The following is a 17,696-nucleotide window of genomic DNA, read 5'->3' as shown; positions in this document are numbered from 1 at the left end:
ATTCACACACATTTAAGGAAAAAGGAAGTATGTGGTGTATTAAATAGAAATTGTTCAGTGAAGCCACAAGAAAATGAGATAACCAGAAAAGCTGCAGTTCAGCTTTAAAACTGTAACCTACAAGACTGATCTTAAATTCTATTCTAGTGTACTCAAAGTTTTCTAGCTGGTTCCATGAACACTATGGAGGCTTTATTTTGCTTTGTTCCTTTCCAAATATCCCTAAAGGATGACACACTTCTGTCCAAAAATAAACTACAGTTTAATTTTGCTTCAGCATTCCCCTGAAGATGCCTGCATTCTTCGGTATCATTCCACACCCAGCCTACACTGAACATTTCAAATGATTAGCTATTTATAAAAACAGAACACATGGCCATCAGTGGGGGACCGCTGAGTGCTCTAATGGGGATTGGGATGGGGGGATGGGTAGGTGGGTGAGTCATTACTTCCCCTTTCTAGTCCCCTCTCCCTCTGTTTTGGGCTTTGTTCCTGGCAGTAGCATTTATTCACTCCAAATAGGGCCAAAGCAGCAATAGAGTCCTCTGAATCTGAAATCCAGACAATGCAGACTATTACTTCAGCTGTACGGGCCTGCTCTGTGCTGTTCAATCAGTCAAGACCCTTTCTTTGTACTGTAGATTTTCCCCTCCCGTAAATGACAATCCCTATCAGCCAAAAGCTTTTTGCTGCAGTTTTGTTTAGTTTCCCACCTGCTCTGCAGTAGTGAGAATGGAATGCTGTAGCACTGTAAGCTCGGTGTGTCACTCAGCAGTACAAAGGCTGTATCTTGCACAGAATTTCAGAAAGCAAACAGGTAACAACCACCATTTACATGGCATAATGCACTTGAAAATAAATACCACATATTAACTAAAATTGTGCTTAGCAATACATTAAACAGCATACCTAACGGGACATATTGCTCATTTAATATCCCAATGCTCCGTTTTCTGTTATGACCAAACAGCATGGCAAATTTGTTTTCCAGCCCAATTATGACATTGTGCTGACTGTGTAACAGAATGGAAATAGAGGAGCAGAAAGTACATCAGAAACAACAAGATAACTCACATTTTTAATTAAACTCAAAGTGGGAGGTAGATGAATTACCTGTCATTATATTTGTCTTCCAACTTCAAGCTCCTTTTCCTCTCTACACAGCCCTCACACACACCCTGCTGAATAAAATCTTCAAAGGAAGACCCTCCCAGGCACATTCCTCATTCCTTTTGCTCCTCCAACAAGAAATAATTCTTTGCCTGAAGCTATGAAGGGGGTGCGGGTCCAAAGTCTTAGCTTCTGACTGGGAACCAAAAACTCCCGAACTGCAGTCTTGGATCTAACAGGTTCCCCCCTCTTTGGCCCTTGTCAACATTCTCAAACTTGGGGGCCTCAGGTTAAGAGCCTAAATTCATATTAAGGCATCAAAGCAACTGGCCTGAATTTCCGGAGTGCAAAGCTCCAGCAGAAGTCTACGACAGCTAAGGGTGCTCATCCCCTCTGACAATCAGGCTAGTTAGTTAGGTGCCTAATCTTCAGTGCCCAATTTTGAAAATGTTGGCTTTCCATTACTCATCTATAAAATGGATATATTATTTACCTGACAGGTGTGCTGTGCGGATTAGCTAGTATTGCTAGAGCCCTCTTGAAGATCAAAATTTTATTAAGTGTTCTGGTGGGCTGATATTTTGAAGTTGAACTTGATGCCACAGCTCTCCTAAAAAGCTAAGAATTTACCATTACTGTCTCCTCTATATTAGAGCACATATGAAACTGGAGTACGCCGTGGTAGGTTATTCGGCAGGAATGCCAGAAAGTAAAAGATTAATGTGCACATCTTCTACATTTCAAGAAAGACAAATGGATTCCTTACAATATAAAAAAGATTCTGGAATCTGAGTTTCTACTCAGCAACATCCTCAATGGACCATAAAAACAAATTAAATGGAACCTCCGCTCCAGGGTCAAATGTGACCGATCATGAAAAAAAAACCCTGCCCTTCACAACTTTCACCACTTCCCAGTGTTCTATACATGGTATTTCTCCAAGCATGTTCAAGGAGTTCCTAACATATTACAGATGCTCAACCACTATATTCAAACAGGCAGAGGTGTTATTTTCCCAGGGAGTGAGAGACATGAGCCAACACATATGCAACATGTATTACATTTTCATTTGTAGTTAGTGATGTGAAATATCTTTGAAATTGTTGTAATAATTATGTTACACCAGTCACCCAATTATACAGGTGGTGGGTAACAATATAGTGCCAGAGGTAGCTACGGTTGTTTGTGGAACCTTAACTGCCAGGTATTTCTTCCTAACCACAACATAATTGTAAGCAAAACGTATGTTAAAAATTCTTACAGCTGTTTAGATGCAAAGCCCCAGCACCTCCATGTTTTGGAGCAAGGACTTGAAATTTGGACTTTTACTGCCCCCAGGACAATCTACCTAAAATTTGGCTGAAATCTCTCTCTGAAAATTGCCTTTGCATGTGATCAGTATTAAGGGATGATAGCAAAAAAAATCTCTATATATTCCACCTGTTCCAAGCAAGCTCCATCCTGGAGTCTGCTGACCAGGGCTGTCCTGTAATTGTTTCTCCTGGAGGACAGAGGTTGCTGTGGTGCTGGGCACTATAAATGAGACCAGGGAGATACTTTCACTCTCTCTCTTGTACTGCCAATGCTCCCCTTCCTGGTTGCCATGCAGTACAGAGGAGGAGGAAGCTGCTTTATTCAAATGCAGGTGGGTAGAGGGAAGAAAGCAGTCAGAATGGGACAGGTTGGGGTATGTGTAAAGGGATGGGGCAGAAGGACCTGTAACCACTGGAGCACCCTCCACTTCAAAAATTGGAACAGAACCCAGAATTCTCAAATACCAACATTGTTTGCTATCAGCAAACATACGTGAAACCCATTGGCAAACTGTGTGTCTCCTCTACTGCCTGGTCCACACAGCAGTAATAGGCTGTTGCCCTCTACCAGTTACTTTTAACTTAAGTGGTAGAGGTCTGTGCTGTGGATCTAACAGTTCCAACCCTACAAATGACCCTATAGAGTCAATATGATTTCACATTATGGAATTTCTGTGTTTTTTCAGTTTGCTTTTTAAAAGAACCTCAAAAACAAAATGCTAAAAACACACTGAAAGCATATTATAGTTGCAAAGGAAATCACTCAGAAGTTGGGAAATACCAGAATTAAGGTTGCCTCAGGCAACTTTACTTCAGGCCCTCCTGCATTATGATACAATTGTTAATTACATGGTCCTATACTATTTTTCCACAGGTTCCCTGCCTCATTCAGTGTACAGACCCCCACTAAGCTTAAGAGCCATCCAAGTCACAACATCCATGCTGCTATTTTTAGCATGCTAATTCCAGCCCCATTAGTGCAAATTTGTCTGCCCAGGCAGGATAACTCACTCCCAGCTGCAATATAGTCATATTAGCATAGTGCAGGGCAACACTGACATTCTTACCAGGTTCTTCATGGGTGCATTAATTAAATAAATAATTTTATTTATTATTAAATAATTTGTTGGGAGCAATTAGCAAAAATGCCTACATTAAGTATGTGTTCTGTCAACCTCAGATTATTTTAAATAGACAATAAGAGTCAAATTCAAGTATCATTTTGCCTCTTCCCTCCCTACCCCCAATACAAGGTTTAAACTTAGTCAGTCAGTCTGTGCTCTTTTGGCTCCTTGCACGCTTTCTGCTTACAGCCTCATATACTGTCCCCTTCTGTCCTCTGACATTGACAACCCCATTCCCCCTGCATAATTAGCATGTCCCACCACAATTACCACTGTTCTTTCCCCTCCTGCCTTTCCTTCTCTCCCCCACACACCTAGTTTTACTATAGCTGCCCTTCCTCCCTTAATACCTCCCAACTCTTCCTTCCACCATCTAATTCCATCCTTCTTACCACCCGCAGAATTCAGTTGTGAGGGAAAGCAGTGAAGCAACATTTCTCTGTGGTCTCCCGCACCCACCTTTTGGTTCCAGCTCGACTAATAAACATTTGGAAGCACAAGCTGAAAGGGCTTAGAAAGGTATTTTCGGAGGTTTATTCTACTCTTAGCAGTTTTAAGAGTAACTGAGTAACAAAACCATTCAACCACAAGGCCAAATTAATATAATGTGCTTCAATCCTGATGTATTTCATATTGTTTTTCCACATTTCTTAGCCAAGACAAAATCATTATTATTGTACAAATCCATTTTGGATGTGCTGTACATTAGAAAAGATGATACAAGAGGCAGAGTGTCCTAGTGAAATGGGAACTGGATAGGTTCTTGGGATCCTATTCCCGGCTCTGCCATCAACCTGCCACGTGTCTTCTCTGTGCCATTGTGTCTCCTCCCACTCTGTTTTGTCCTTACAGACTGCAAGCTCTCCAGGGCCGGACCTGTCTCTCTGTGTATGTGCAGTGCCAAGCACAATGAAATATTGATCTTGCTTGGGGCCTCTAGGTGCTGCACTATTAAAAATAGTGGCTATAAAGAAGCATAGACTCACTCCATATATCTGCTAATCCAGAGTTATCCCACCATTTTAGGATATGTCTATACTGATGGCAGCAAAGTCGCTGCCATCAGATCGATTTTTCTGGATCGATTGAGCAGTCAGTGTAGACCTGCTCAATCAATCAGGAAGTCAATGCTGGTAAACCACTCCCTAAAGTGGCATAGCGCTGCATCGGTGGGAACACAGTTCCCGTCGTTGCAGCGCAGCGAAGACTGCGCGCAGAAGGGAAGCACAGCAGTCGACGGGAATTATGCAAGCTTGAGTTGACGGACACTGAATCTCCAGGTAAGTGTAGGCCAGGGTTTAATTAATATCTGACAAAGAACTCAAAATTTAAGAAGATATGCTTCTAATTTTAATGCATTAAAAGCACATATATAAATTTAAAATGATGTTTCCACTCAGGGCTTTAATCTGTATGTTCATAAAGTTAAAGCATCTGAAAAATAATACATATTGGAGATTACATTAATTCTGCCACAAAGGATAAAAATGTTGACAGCAATTTATCTAACTGCTATGTCTTTCTATTGAAATTGACAGGAACATACACAGCAAGAGATTTGGCCTACACTGTAACCACCAATTTATAGTGGTTCACTGTATACTCTGAATCTCAATGTGTGAATAAAATGACTCATTTCCTGAACATAAGGTTTTATATATTTTAAGGGCAATTTTTAATTTGAAAGCTATTTTTTAAACTAAAATCCTATACTAAAGGTCTCATTACGCTGCTGCATGTTTATTTCTGTAAAGATTCTGCTTATGCATAAACATGAGAAAACAGAAGAAAAAAAATGTGAAACAGGGCACTAAGTGACGCGAATTATATGAAAAATAACTCAGTCGATCATAATGCAAATGTGCTGGTTCAAATGCTATACAAGAGTGCTCGCCACCCCCCGTGCCTTGCGACTTCATACAGTTTGAATTTAGAGTTATTGCCACATGTCCATTAAATATATTTACTTTGGTGTTTCTAAGACAATCGCTAAGGTATTTAGGTGATGAGTCTTAAGAGCAGAGTTCTATACACAGAACTCACATAGGTGCTTAGGTTGTCAAAAAATATCACTGGCTAACTCAAGGTCATTGTAATGTCTTAGGGACATCGTCCCTAGACCTTCAGGACTTTTGAACAACCAGTGATAGCTCCCCAGTAACCCTTCCAGATTTTAACTCCACTGCATGCTAGGACACTGCATGTTTTTACGCTTTGATGCTGCAACCATCAACTTCTCTAATAATTGACAAAATTTATCACCGATGACAAGCAGAGCAGGCACCAATTAGCACTGTATGGACATTCATTCAATGCAGACATGATCAATAAACCTTTGGCTTATATACGTTGCTGTTGCATCCCAGTACATTAATTTAAGTAGATCCCAATAACTTCAGGACACAACAGTCCCATAAGCCAAAAATGTTTTACAAGCTTGCTCTCCCACAGATGGCTGATGGTTTTTGCACTATTGATTGTCTAGTAATTTTATGAGTTCACAGAAATCTGCAGCCATGGAAAACAGGAGGTAAAATTGTTGGGAAAATGTAGAAATAAAAAATACTGGAACAAATCTGTGGCAACATGGTTATCACTAACATAGCCATTCAACCTCCCATAGTGACAGCAAAGATATAACTCACTCAGATCTTTCAGTTTCTAAAGCACACTTGAGTAAAAGCTGCCACTAACTCCATTAGTAGCAGAGTCTATGACAAAGATAACCCATTCTGATTCTACCCATTAAAAGGCATCAGAGTATCTTTGTACAAATGTACTTTAACTAACAATATTATCAAACACTTCTAGAGCAAGGGGGAGTAAAATATAGATTCAATAGAGATTGCAATAAAACTAACAGTTGTGAAAGTTTTCAATTATGATAACACATGATAATGGGTTACTCACTGATGGTGATGTAATAACATTTAAAAAAGGATTTAACATATAAACTGGAGTTCTTAGCTTACTGTTAGAAAATAATTATTTCTAGATCTGAAAAAATGACTTCTAGTGGGCAGTAATACTCTCAGCCTGAAACTTCAGGCATCGTAATAAAGTTTTCAAACTGCAGTATAATGTTTTTCTATTATAAATCCAAGCCTTCAGTCCAAATATACACACAGCTATAGATACTATATACAGGCTGCATTATACAAAGTAAGCCTAAATCCCACTTGAAATGGAAAAGATGTCTACAATACAGGACTCTGGGCTCCAAGCTCTGGTGTTTAAATAATTTTTTTTTTTTTTTTTTTTAAATAATTGGTAGTTACTAACAGCCCAAGGTTGCCTCTTCATTTCAAGTAGGCAAATTAATAGTTTAAGATATGTACTGCCTACAAATGCACGTTTTTTTAAAAAAAAAGTTGGTCCTTTTACAATGAATAAAAACACAAATCCTGATTCAGCACACCAGGAATGCTCAAAGTTAATACTAAGCTTGACAGGAGTATTAAATGTACTGAGCTTTCAAAATTAGGCCTTCATTTTGGCATAATCTGCTAATTTAAAATAATTTTTATGGTTTGTGATGATAAAGCACTAGCAGTTATAAACTAATCTGTGAAAAACTGAAATACTTACATTCACTTTTTCACTAGCTTTTCTTTACTTCACTTAGTTATTTTCAGAACAGTTTTCGATCTTCTCCTTTTTCACCTTTATCTATAAAAAATGAGTAAAGGGATTACAAAAATACCCATTATATTTATTCTTCTTTTACTTATTAACTTCGGACTACTTATTAAACAGAGCACTGATCCAGGTTACATTTTCAATACTGATTCAGACAAGTCAGACATACAATCAATTGCAGACATATGACTAAGGAATTCAGGACTCATATGACAATACCTGAAAGCATGTATGCTTTATATTAAGGACTGGGTTTTGTATGTTTTGATTCCACTCTAGTGAGAACATGAGCACCCTCACCTTCCATTGCCTGCAGTGCTCAGCATTTTGCAGGATCAGACAGCTTCAGAACACTTTACAGAGGTGAAACAGTACCTCGGCAACTAAGGGCAGATAAAAAACTGCCTCATTAGCACTCAACACCACTGCTCTATTACAAATATGATTTCAAAAGGCAGTAAATCTAGGTTGTTCAACTTGAATATGAAGAGGACGACTGTCTGGAAAAAATCTCCAGCAATGGATACCCATCAGTAGGCAATACAACACTGGTTCTTACAGGTACCTTCCGTAAGCATGTACAGATTAGTTGATGTCCCTCTAAGCAGTGTACTATGTATGCTAACATATGCATTAAAGGATTGTGAAACTACAGTTCCTAGCAGACCTGCTCTTAGATCTAAACCAGAATACTAGATTCAAACCATTCCCCACCCAGTTCAGCTCTGGAAGTTCACATCTAGATCTGAGTTTGCAACTATGGCCTGACCCTGCCTGCCTCTAGCTGCCTCAAGGACCATGGACGGAGTGTTAACTGAAGGTCTTCACCTTTGGAATTCATGATCTATGATGTTTTGTCAAAAGCAGAGTCTAGCATGCTTCATGGTACCCTAAGGCCTATTTATTTTGTCAAAAATTTGACTGAGTAAGTTTTTTTTCCATTTCATGTATCTAATTGCCATGGTAATAAGCACTCTTTAAGGGTACATATCTTCATCTCTTCCCAACCACCCTCTTCCACGCTCAGATAATAATTTGCTCAGAGCTATACAAGACAAAGGAAAATCTGGTTCCTGTCTGAAGAAACTTGCAAATGAAATAAACAAAGATCAAACACAAAGATGCATTGGAGAACTCAGGGTGCTGAGTCAGGGCACTTTTCTATAGCTTCGGTGTTTGAATCTGAAGGAGACATTTGACAGAAGGAAGCCTGATGCACTGGGCTAAAGTGATCATTCCAGGCAAGAAGGGAGCATGGAACAGAGTGGTACAGGGTCCTTCATTACAGCAAGAGGGCAAAGGAGAGGAAAGGCAAGAATTGAGAAGAGATGTTGGCATGGGCAGAATGATACAGTCCCTTCAAGGAGGGGAGGAGAATTTTGAACTTTACATAGAGATTTGAGGAGGCAAGTGATGTGGCAGAAGGGATTGGCAAAAAAGTTTTTAGATGTTCTGAACAGACTGCAGTTGAGTACAACAGAAATCAAGAAGGACATAACAGAAGAAGTTGCAAGCAAAGGCAGAAGCTAAGTAAGACACTGACAAGTGTTTTAGCTTCAGGGACTGAAAGGCCCAATTTTAATATCTTGTGGAGAAAAAGACCAACATCTTGAATGTGTGAAAGAAGGGGAGAGAGAGGGAGGAGTAAAAGGGAGGCCTTGCAACTTTAGTGTAAGAATCATGTGGAGGATTGTGGTGTTAACAGAAATCAAGAAGGAAAAAAGATGACAGGATTTGTGAGCAAACAGATGGTCTCAGTTTTCATCAGGTTGAAACAGAACTCACACTTTGCACTTACATGTCTTCTATTTAAGGATCTCTTTACAAACATTCATGAATTTAGCTGTACAATCCCTCATGAAGTCGGTAATAGACAGGGGAAACTGAGGTACAAAGATATTAAGGAACTTGCTGAAGGCTACACTGAAGTCTTTGGTAGAGCCTATAAATAAAACCCAGATCTGTGAACTCCCAGTTCTCCTGTGCCTTAACTATCCTCAACGATAATTCATCGCACACGCACACGCACCATTTCTTAAGAAAATCCCTCTCAACACACCGAAAGAAACTGACATGTGGTAAGCAGACTGCAAATGTATCGACTATCACAGGAATGTAACAGTACATATCAGGCAATCAAGCGTTTTAGTTTGTATTTGCTAGCTAGCAGTGCCAGAGAACATCGCCACCAAACTGTAGGTAATTTAGTGAGCTATAAAACAAACAAGAAGCCTCTTTCATAATAGGCTCAAGGTTTATGCCAGATTGCTACTCCTCACTCCCTCCTTCCTCAAACTGAGTCATCAGGTTTCCAGCCTTCTCCACTCTCAGATGGCAGATTGTTTTGGCTGGATTTAGTTGGGTACAGGTGGTCCCATCTGCTGCAAGATTTTTTGTTTAGCTCTTGTTCATGCCGCAATAGCTCTTTTTCAATATCTTAAGAGCAAGTGACACTGGGGGGGGAGAGGGGAGGGAGAGAGGTTGGTTGGTCATTCATACTACGATTTCAGCCTCCAGCAAGTAGAGGTATGTGAAAGGCTCTCAGCTGTGGATATGGTAACATAGGTTCCCTGCTGGCTATGGGCTCTTATTACCTTGCCCCTCACAAATACACTAAGTACTACAGTACATAGGGTCTTTGCAACCATTTTCCAGAAACCAAAATCTACGTGCCAATAGCATACCTAAGTGCTCCCAGTTTTGCATCCTCCATGATGAAACCTTTGTCCTTTCTATCAAATGAGTTTTCTCCAGGACATCAAAAGATGAAGATCACCACACATGGTAGCATACTTAATACTGTCAAAATGTATATGCAGTCCAAGAGCAATTGCTGTACTATAAAATACCTGGCAGAGTAACTTATTCTAGAGCTGCAAAATAAGATGCTCTTGGAGTTGAAGCATGGGCTGATAGATCGTGCCAGAGCAGAGTTCTGCCACAAGCGACTTTCACTGGGACAAAGCTAAATCTTAGAAGGAAGGCCTCCAAAAAACTGTTGCTGGAAGTTTGAAAAATGGTTTCAAAGAACACAAGGAGCAAAATGTGGAACTCTGCCTACTAAATCGTCGACTAATGTAACAATGAGTGATACCAATAGATTATATACAGCACTTTTTATTCATAGACCTGAAAGCAGGCTATAATAGACTTTAAAAAGATGAGGAAACAAGACATGGAGAGGTTTAGTAACTTCCCCAAGGTCATAGAGACTTTTACACTGTTTTATAGCCTTTATCTGGCAATTTGGTTAGTGTGCCTGGTACACTGAATGATATTGGTAGCTTTCCACATACTTGCCTATTCTTGAGCACTTGGTTCACTTTGAACTAATGATCTTCATATTCAGAGAGACAGGAAAGCCCTGTTAGACTGAGTCCATGTCTGCTGAACATAGAATTTCCTAAGAGAATATATCAGACATTGAGCTGATATTAAACTTGAGCTTAGCCAAAAGGGCATACACAATATATTGTATTTAATTTTCTAATGAACTTTCTACTAAATAGCTATACTTCAGCACACTTCAATACTTCAGCTATACTTCAGCACACTGTTCCAAGCTGCTCTTCTGACTTTCAAGTTTCAGTTGACCTGTTTTTCTGTTCTAAGTTTTACTGAACTCTGATGAGTTTTTGAATCTGTCTTTTGAATTCATAGCTAAGCCACTCAAAATCAAAATAATGAAATTCTGTTAAAGAAAGCCCAGAATGTGCCAAGACAATGTTTTTTGTCTGACTGGATAAGATTCAAAAGTGCAGCACAACCACCTTAACTCTGCCCTTCCATTCTGCTCTCTCTATAGTTTGCAGCACAGTTTACTTTACTGCTATTGAATTTCAGGGTTTTCTGTTTTTATTTATTTATTTTTTACTGCTCCATTTATTTCAATTCTATTGGTTTCCCTTTACTGTCACAGAGACTTGTAAGACCCAACTCCGAAAAGCAGTAATTCTCTCTGTCAAGGTACTTTCATTCAGTCTGAAGGACACTACTCAAATGAAATTACATCATTTATTATCATTAATAATATAGTGTCTAGGAGCTTTAGTCATGAAAATGTACATGAAATCACAATGGGGCTCATGAATCTAAAGACTAAAGTCAGTATATAAACTCTCATGGAGGCCCTAGATAGATCCAGCCAGCCAGTTTCCATTGATACCCATACCAAGTGTATTACACATTACGGTTGGGATTTTGAAAGGAACTTAGGGGAATATGGCTTCTAATTCACAATGTATTCCAATGGGAATTGGGTGCCTAATTCCTTTCGGTTCCTTGACTTATGTATTGGTGGGGATTTTGAAGTGGGTAGGCACACAGTATTCTAATGATTCATATATAGAAACATAACCCCCCTCAACACCCCACCCCATAACCCAAATGTGGTAGTGAGATCTATGGTGAAAATTATATTTATTGTGCATTTTTTATCTGCTCTCCTGACCTCTGCCCACTACTCCTACCCCCCTCATGGTTACTTTACATTCCAAATCACTTGGAAGCTTTCAGACAGGCGAATTTTTGCCTTCTTCCCCCTCCTCCGAGAAATTCCTACCCACTCCCCGCAAAATTACACCGGTGTAAGACGGAGGACCAACAACAGGCTTACAATCCAACATCTTCTGAATTATCAGGGCTAAGAATAAGGGCTTTATATCAATGGAAAGGAAGTGGGAATCATTCCTTTCCAATAGGATGTAGCACTTTTTTCTAGCCTTGGCAGATAACAAACCTCAGAACAGACACTGGGCCAGATTCTCCACCGCCATGTCCCTCATGTAGTCATTCACACCTGTGCAAAGTGAGTGCGAGGTGAGTATAAAATGCTGCCACATCATAATTTTTCCACTCATCGAGCCAGTGGAGTATCGACTTTGCACAGGTGTAAATGACAGAGCAAAGGAAAGCAGAATCAGACCATGTATGATTTACAAACAAGCTATTTTAGAAACTCCTAAAATCAATTTACCTTTTCCTCCAACAGTACAGTTGAACATGGGCAGATTTACTTTACAGGTGGAAGGATATCATGATACGGTATAATTTTAACCATACTAGTGGAGCACTATAAAAATATGAGAGATGCAAGTTTTCAATGCTATTAGTGTGTATGTGCATTTTGTTGTGACAGAAATGGGCTTTGCAGGTCTGATGCTAGATTCTATTTCAAGTTGTTCCTAGTTTAGTGACTGTTTCTGTAATGCACTATGAGTGTGTTACAGGTCCTTTCCCTGTGCCTGATTAGAGTATGAGAGTCTGTTACAGCCTTAGCACTCTAGGTCATGCTGTAGAGACCCATGCTTTTCAGGCCAAAGGTCCACAATTCAATCCTGAATGTGTCAGCCAAGATGATTGCCACCACATTGGCCTAGAGTACATTGACTGTTGCTTGTCCCATTATTCTGGTGGCACACACATGGGAGACTTCTGCTTCCACGTTGTTCCTGTATAACTGGGGAACTGTCCAGAGGGTTATCCCTGAATGAAATTTTACAGCTTAATACAATTTGTTACCATGGGGCAGAATCATATTCTCTTGTTAATTTTATAAACTCTGTGTGGTTTAAAAATTACAAACATACTTGATTTAAAAATAGCTATTAACTCATTACCCTAGCTACTGTATATACATATAGCAATGATCAAAATGACTATTACAAAGACTCTCTCTTTATAATATCCCTTTTCAATACCCAGAAAGATAATGGAGCAAATAAGTAAGCAATCAAGTAGCAAATACCCAGAAGATAAGTAACAATCAGCATGGATTTGTCAAGAATAAATTGTGTCAAACCAACTTAGCCTTTTTTTTTTTTTTTTTTTGGGGGGGGGGGGGGGGGGACGGACGGACAGGGAACAAGCCTTGTGGATGGAGGAAAGTGGCAAATGTGGTATATCTTGACTTTTGTATGGCTTTTGATACTGTCTCATATGATCTTTCCATAAACATAACCTAGATGGAGCTACTATAAGGTAGGTGCATAACTGGTTGGAAAACCATTCCCAAAGAATAGTTATCAGTAGTTCATAGTCAAGCTGGAAAGACATATCGAGTGGGGTCCCGCAGAGATCAGTTCTGATCTAGTTCTGTTCAGTATCTTCATCAATGATTTAGAAAATGACAGAGAATATACTTATAAAGTTTGCAGATACCACCAAGCTGGAAGGGGTGCAAGTGCTTTGGAGGAAAGGATTAAAATTCAAAATGATCTGGACAAACTGGAGAAATGGTCTGAAGTAAATAGGATGGAATTTAATAAGGACAAATGCAAAATACACCACTTAGGAAGGTACAATCAGTTGCATACATACAAAATGGAAAATGCCTGCCTAGGAAGGAGTACTGTGGAAAGAATCTGGAGGGGGGAAGTCATAGTGGATAACAAGCTAAATATGAGTCAACAGTGTAACACTGTTGCAAAAAAAGCAAACAATCAAGGGATGTATTAGCAGGAGTGTTGTAAGCAAGACAGGAAGTAATTCTTCTACTCTACTCTGCACTGATTAGGCCTCAACTGGAATATTGTGTCCAGTTCAAGGTGCCACATTTCAAGAAAAAGTCCAGAGAACAACAACAAAGATTAGTTAAGGTCTAGAAAACATGACCTATGAGGGAAGATGGAAAAAAATTGGGTTTGTTCAGTCTGGAGAAGAGAAGACTGAAGGGGGACATGATAACAGTTTTGAAGTACATAAAAGGTTGTTACAAGGAGGAAGGAGAAAAAATGTTCTCCTTAACATCTGAGGATAGGACAAGTAGCAATGGGCTTAAACTGCAGCATGGGTGGTTTAGATAGGATATTAAGAAAAAATTCTAAACTGTCAGGGTAGTCAGACACTGGAATAAATGGCCTAAGAAGGTTATGATTCTCCGTCATTGGAGATTTTTAAGAGTAAGTTGGACAAACAGCTGTCAGGGATGATCTAGAAAATGCTTGGTCTGCCTTGTGTGCAGGGGAGTGGACTAGAAGATCTTTTGATGTCCCTTCCAGTCCTACGGTTCTATACTAAAGCAGTTGGTTCTTGTGATGTCAGTTGATTGGGAAGAGCTCCCAGTTAGAATGAGGACATGAGACAGAGGAAAAGATACAGCTCTCTGCCTTCTCCTTCCCTGTCATATGGAATTGGGTAGAAAACTGGGACTTCCAAAGGCACAGCAGAACTGATAACCCTCTCACTTAGGATTCCGAGTGTTCTGATTAATAAAGACAATATGCCTGAAAACAGGAAGCAAATTTGTGCCTGCTAAGTACACACTTAGCACAGTCTTTTATTACAGCAGCTGAATGTTCGGTATCAGAATTTATTGTAAATGGACTAATTAGAAGAGCAGAGGTGAAATCCTGGGCCCTTAGAAAGCAATGGGAATTCTGTCATTGGGACCAGGATTTTTATATAGTTGGAGTATCTAGTAACAGACAAAAAATCCAGTGTTGTTCCAACAAATGTTCTATCTTGTTCCTATGTTATTAGCATGGCTGTGTGTGTGCTAAAGGGAGACTAATTTTTCTAAACTGATATGACCACTGCTTTTGATCTCAGTCTCTATATTCTTTGTAGTGACTGAGCACGTAAGATTTTAAGGGATCTACGTGGGTACCTTATGATATTCTAATGTACAACTATAACATGCCAAGCCATGGCTAATGGCCCTGTATAAAATCCTGAGAGAAATCCTAGTCACCTACACAATTCAAAACACAGCCTCCTGAAGCCTTGATGCCTCCAGAAAGGAAAATTTTAAAAATAGCCAAGAATGCCCTAGACAAGTAACGAAAGTGGCAGCAACAACAACACTGTATATGATCAGTGGTTTCCATCAAAATTTTCTATGCATTCTTCAAGAGCAAATATTACTTTCCATTTTAACAGATGGGGAATGTAGCACAGAAGTTAATTCACTTGACCCAGGGTCACGGATTCCAAGACCAGAAGGGTCCACCTTAACCATCTAGTCTGACCTCCTGTAAAACACAGGCCATTGAACTTCTCCAAAATAATTCCTAGAGCAGATATTTTAGAAAACATCCAAGGTCAGAAAATGAGTGGCAAAGCTGGTAATAGAATACAGGGCTCCTGGTTTTTCAGTTCCAATACCACTTTCCAGTTCTAACCATGGAACCATGGTTCTGGAAAGTGGTTCTAACCATGGAACCATGTTTGATCATCTAACGTTTCTCCTCGCCAGTGCAGGTTTAAACATTCACTAGGATTTTGCCTAGATGTGGTTTAAATGTGTTAAGTGACAGGACTTCCCCCTGAGGTCATAATTCCAGAGTAGAACCAAGTTCACCATAAGCAAGTTTTCTTGTATCAGCATAAAATTGGCAGACATCCAAACCTCCATGTATTCAGAAGTACCTGAAGTTTGCCCAACTGGTTTATATTTTCTCTCACACCCATACACTCTCCCATTCAATGATCTGAAATGATACTGCAGTTTTCCTCTGACTCAGCTATTATACAAGCATGTTTCTCTTTTGCGTTCAGGGAGATAGAAACGAGGGCAGGATGACAGGGAAACCACACAACAACCACCTTGGATATTATGATTCTAACTCAAAGGCATTTGTGAAAGTTGAAGAAACTGTGTTGCCAAATAAATTTGCTGAAGATCACAGGAGCTGATGTAATCTTGAATCAAATTATAGACTAGATTAGATTCACCCTACATTTTTCAAAGTAATAAAAATATACTTGATCTAACAGTGAAGTTGCTATAGGCACTTTTAGATCACAAGCATCACTGTGCATCTTTCACTATTTTAGCTGTGTTCAGACTTACAAGTACCTCTGTTCTTTCCATAAAATATCCTGCCATTGCTGTCTGGCTGGTTTGAAAAAACAGCCATTAACTGCTACCCAAGGGACACAAAATACACCAAAATTGTTCTGTGATCATTATTGCTCCATCAAGGTAGATTGTGCAACACCCAAGGACAATGTTTCAGAGCTTCCACCTCAAAAAGAAAATCAGTATTTGCTTTATTACACTCTCCTCCTTTCATCTTCCCATAGGTGAAGGAATTTCACAGACAGTTTTATTTCAGTGTGCGCTGATTTTCTATTGATCTGGACTGACCTGGATTTGAAATAGAATCCTACATGAAACAGAGCCTTTGGATGCCCAAACACGCTCAGGCTTGTAGACAAGGTTAAAGGAAAAAAAAGGATTTAAAAGTTTTTAAATACACAGGGCTTGTAAAAACTAATTTTAAAGTGCTCTCCGTTTCTCTAGACAGGAAATAATATATTACTTCTATAGAGCCTTTCCTACCAAGCCCTCAAACTGCTTTATCTATACAGTGGCATTGGTGTGCACGGTGCTTCAGAAACATGAATTTTAATGGCCAACCAAAGTGATTCAAACTACAAATCTAATTAAGGTGGCTTAAAATTGGCTCTACAAGAGGACTTTTATCCTGCCCCAGAGATCTTACAACCTTTGTGCCCAGTCCTGCAATCCCTTAATCACAAAGCCAATGGAAATACTTGCATAAGAGTTTGAAGGATCACTCCATAAGTACACAGACTGCCTTGTGTGAGTAAGAGGAAGGCAGACAGGTGGAGAGGCAGAGAAATCTTACAAATCTAGAGGCATAGGTAGCCTTGGAAGTGGAGTGAAGTAGGTGAGTGTGGTTAGATGAACGTGACAAGGAGGAGATAAAAGTGATGAGGGAAAAGGGATATAAGGACTTGGCAATAGTGAAATGGAGGGGAGAGGAGGGTGTAGGTGTGGAGAACTCTTCCTGGATATTGCAGGTTTTTGCCTTTCAATAAACTTGCAAGATGCCGAATGAACAGGTTAGTTGGGGTTGTTCCTGTTCTGAGCAGGGGGTTGGACTAGATGATCTCCTGAGGACACGTCCAACACTAATCTTATATGATTCTATGAGAGGGGGAAAGGGGTTAAAGAAGGCAACATTGAGGAAGGAGTTCAGAACTTTACAGAAACTATTTCATCTTCATGATGCCCGTATACAGGATCACTTTCCCCCACAGAAATTCATGAAATGTAGCTTCCTCTGGAGTGGAGCACAAAATTCAATGACACTTCCTGGCATGACAAGTCATACAAGTGTTGCCAAAATACTTTTAAAAAAAGAGAGAGACTGACCCTTTGGGTATCTGTCTAAGATAGGTAAGATCTGCCCCAGATAGAGCTACACAATGGGTTTGGGGTTTTATTCCCTGTGCACAACTAAACTATGCAAAAACAAAGCCATCACAACTAAAGCTAGTTAGAAACTTTACTGAAATCTAAACATTCCATGGAAATAATTAAATTTCAACCAAGTTCCATTGGAAACCAGGCAAGTTCCCAATGGAATCTTGCCTGCCAGCCAGGTTTCGAAAGGTGCCTTGTTTCCTGCCAGCTCACCTGTCTCACTTCTCAGCAATCCGCTTGGGGGGGCCTTTGGGGAGTCAGGAGCCTGGAAGCCCTAGTTCCCAAACTCTCAGTCACATGGCTTCTTGGCAGCCCTAGCTCCGGGCTCCGGTGGAG

General features: G+C 39.8%; 1 protein-coding gene across 4 annotated transcripts in view; it reads right to left on the bottom strand.

Annotated features, from left to right (window-relative positions):
• The window catches only part of PLXNB2 (plexin B2), a 310,572-nt gene that overhangs the window by 134,128 nt on the left and 158,748 nt on the right, over window positions 1-17,696 (bottom strand). For 3 of the 4 annotated variants that reach the window (XM_067564325.1, XM_067564327.1, XM_067564326.1), the window contains one exon: window positions 7,136-7,216. In XM_067564325.1, the coding sequence (XP_067420426.1) occupies window positions 7,136-7,137 (2 nt within the window). In that variant the 5' untranslated portion in view covers window positions 7,138-7,216. Of the gene's footprint in view, window positions 1-1,113; window positions 1,301-7,135; window positions 7,217-17,696 lie in introns of those variants that run through there. The other variant, XM_067564324.1, reaches the window with a different exon arrangement.

The sequence above is a fragment of the Emydura macquarii genome, unplaced genomic scaffold (genome assembly GCF_026122565.2).
Source record: "Emydura macquarii macquarii isolate MOO-44397 ecotype Brisbane River unplaced genomic scaffold, CSIRO-AGI_Emac_v2 contig_2636, whole genome shotgun sequence".
NCBI classification, from domain to species: Eukaryota; Metazoa; Chordata; order Testudines; family Chelidae; genus Emydura; species Emydura macquarii.
This window is presented reverse-complemented; position numbering and strand designations above follow the sequence as displayed.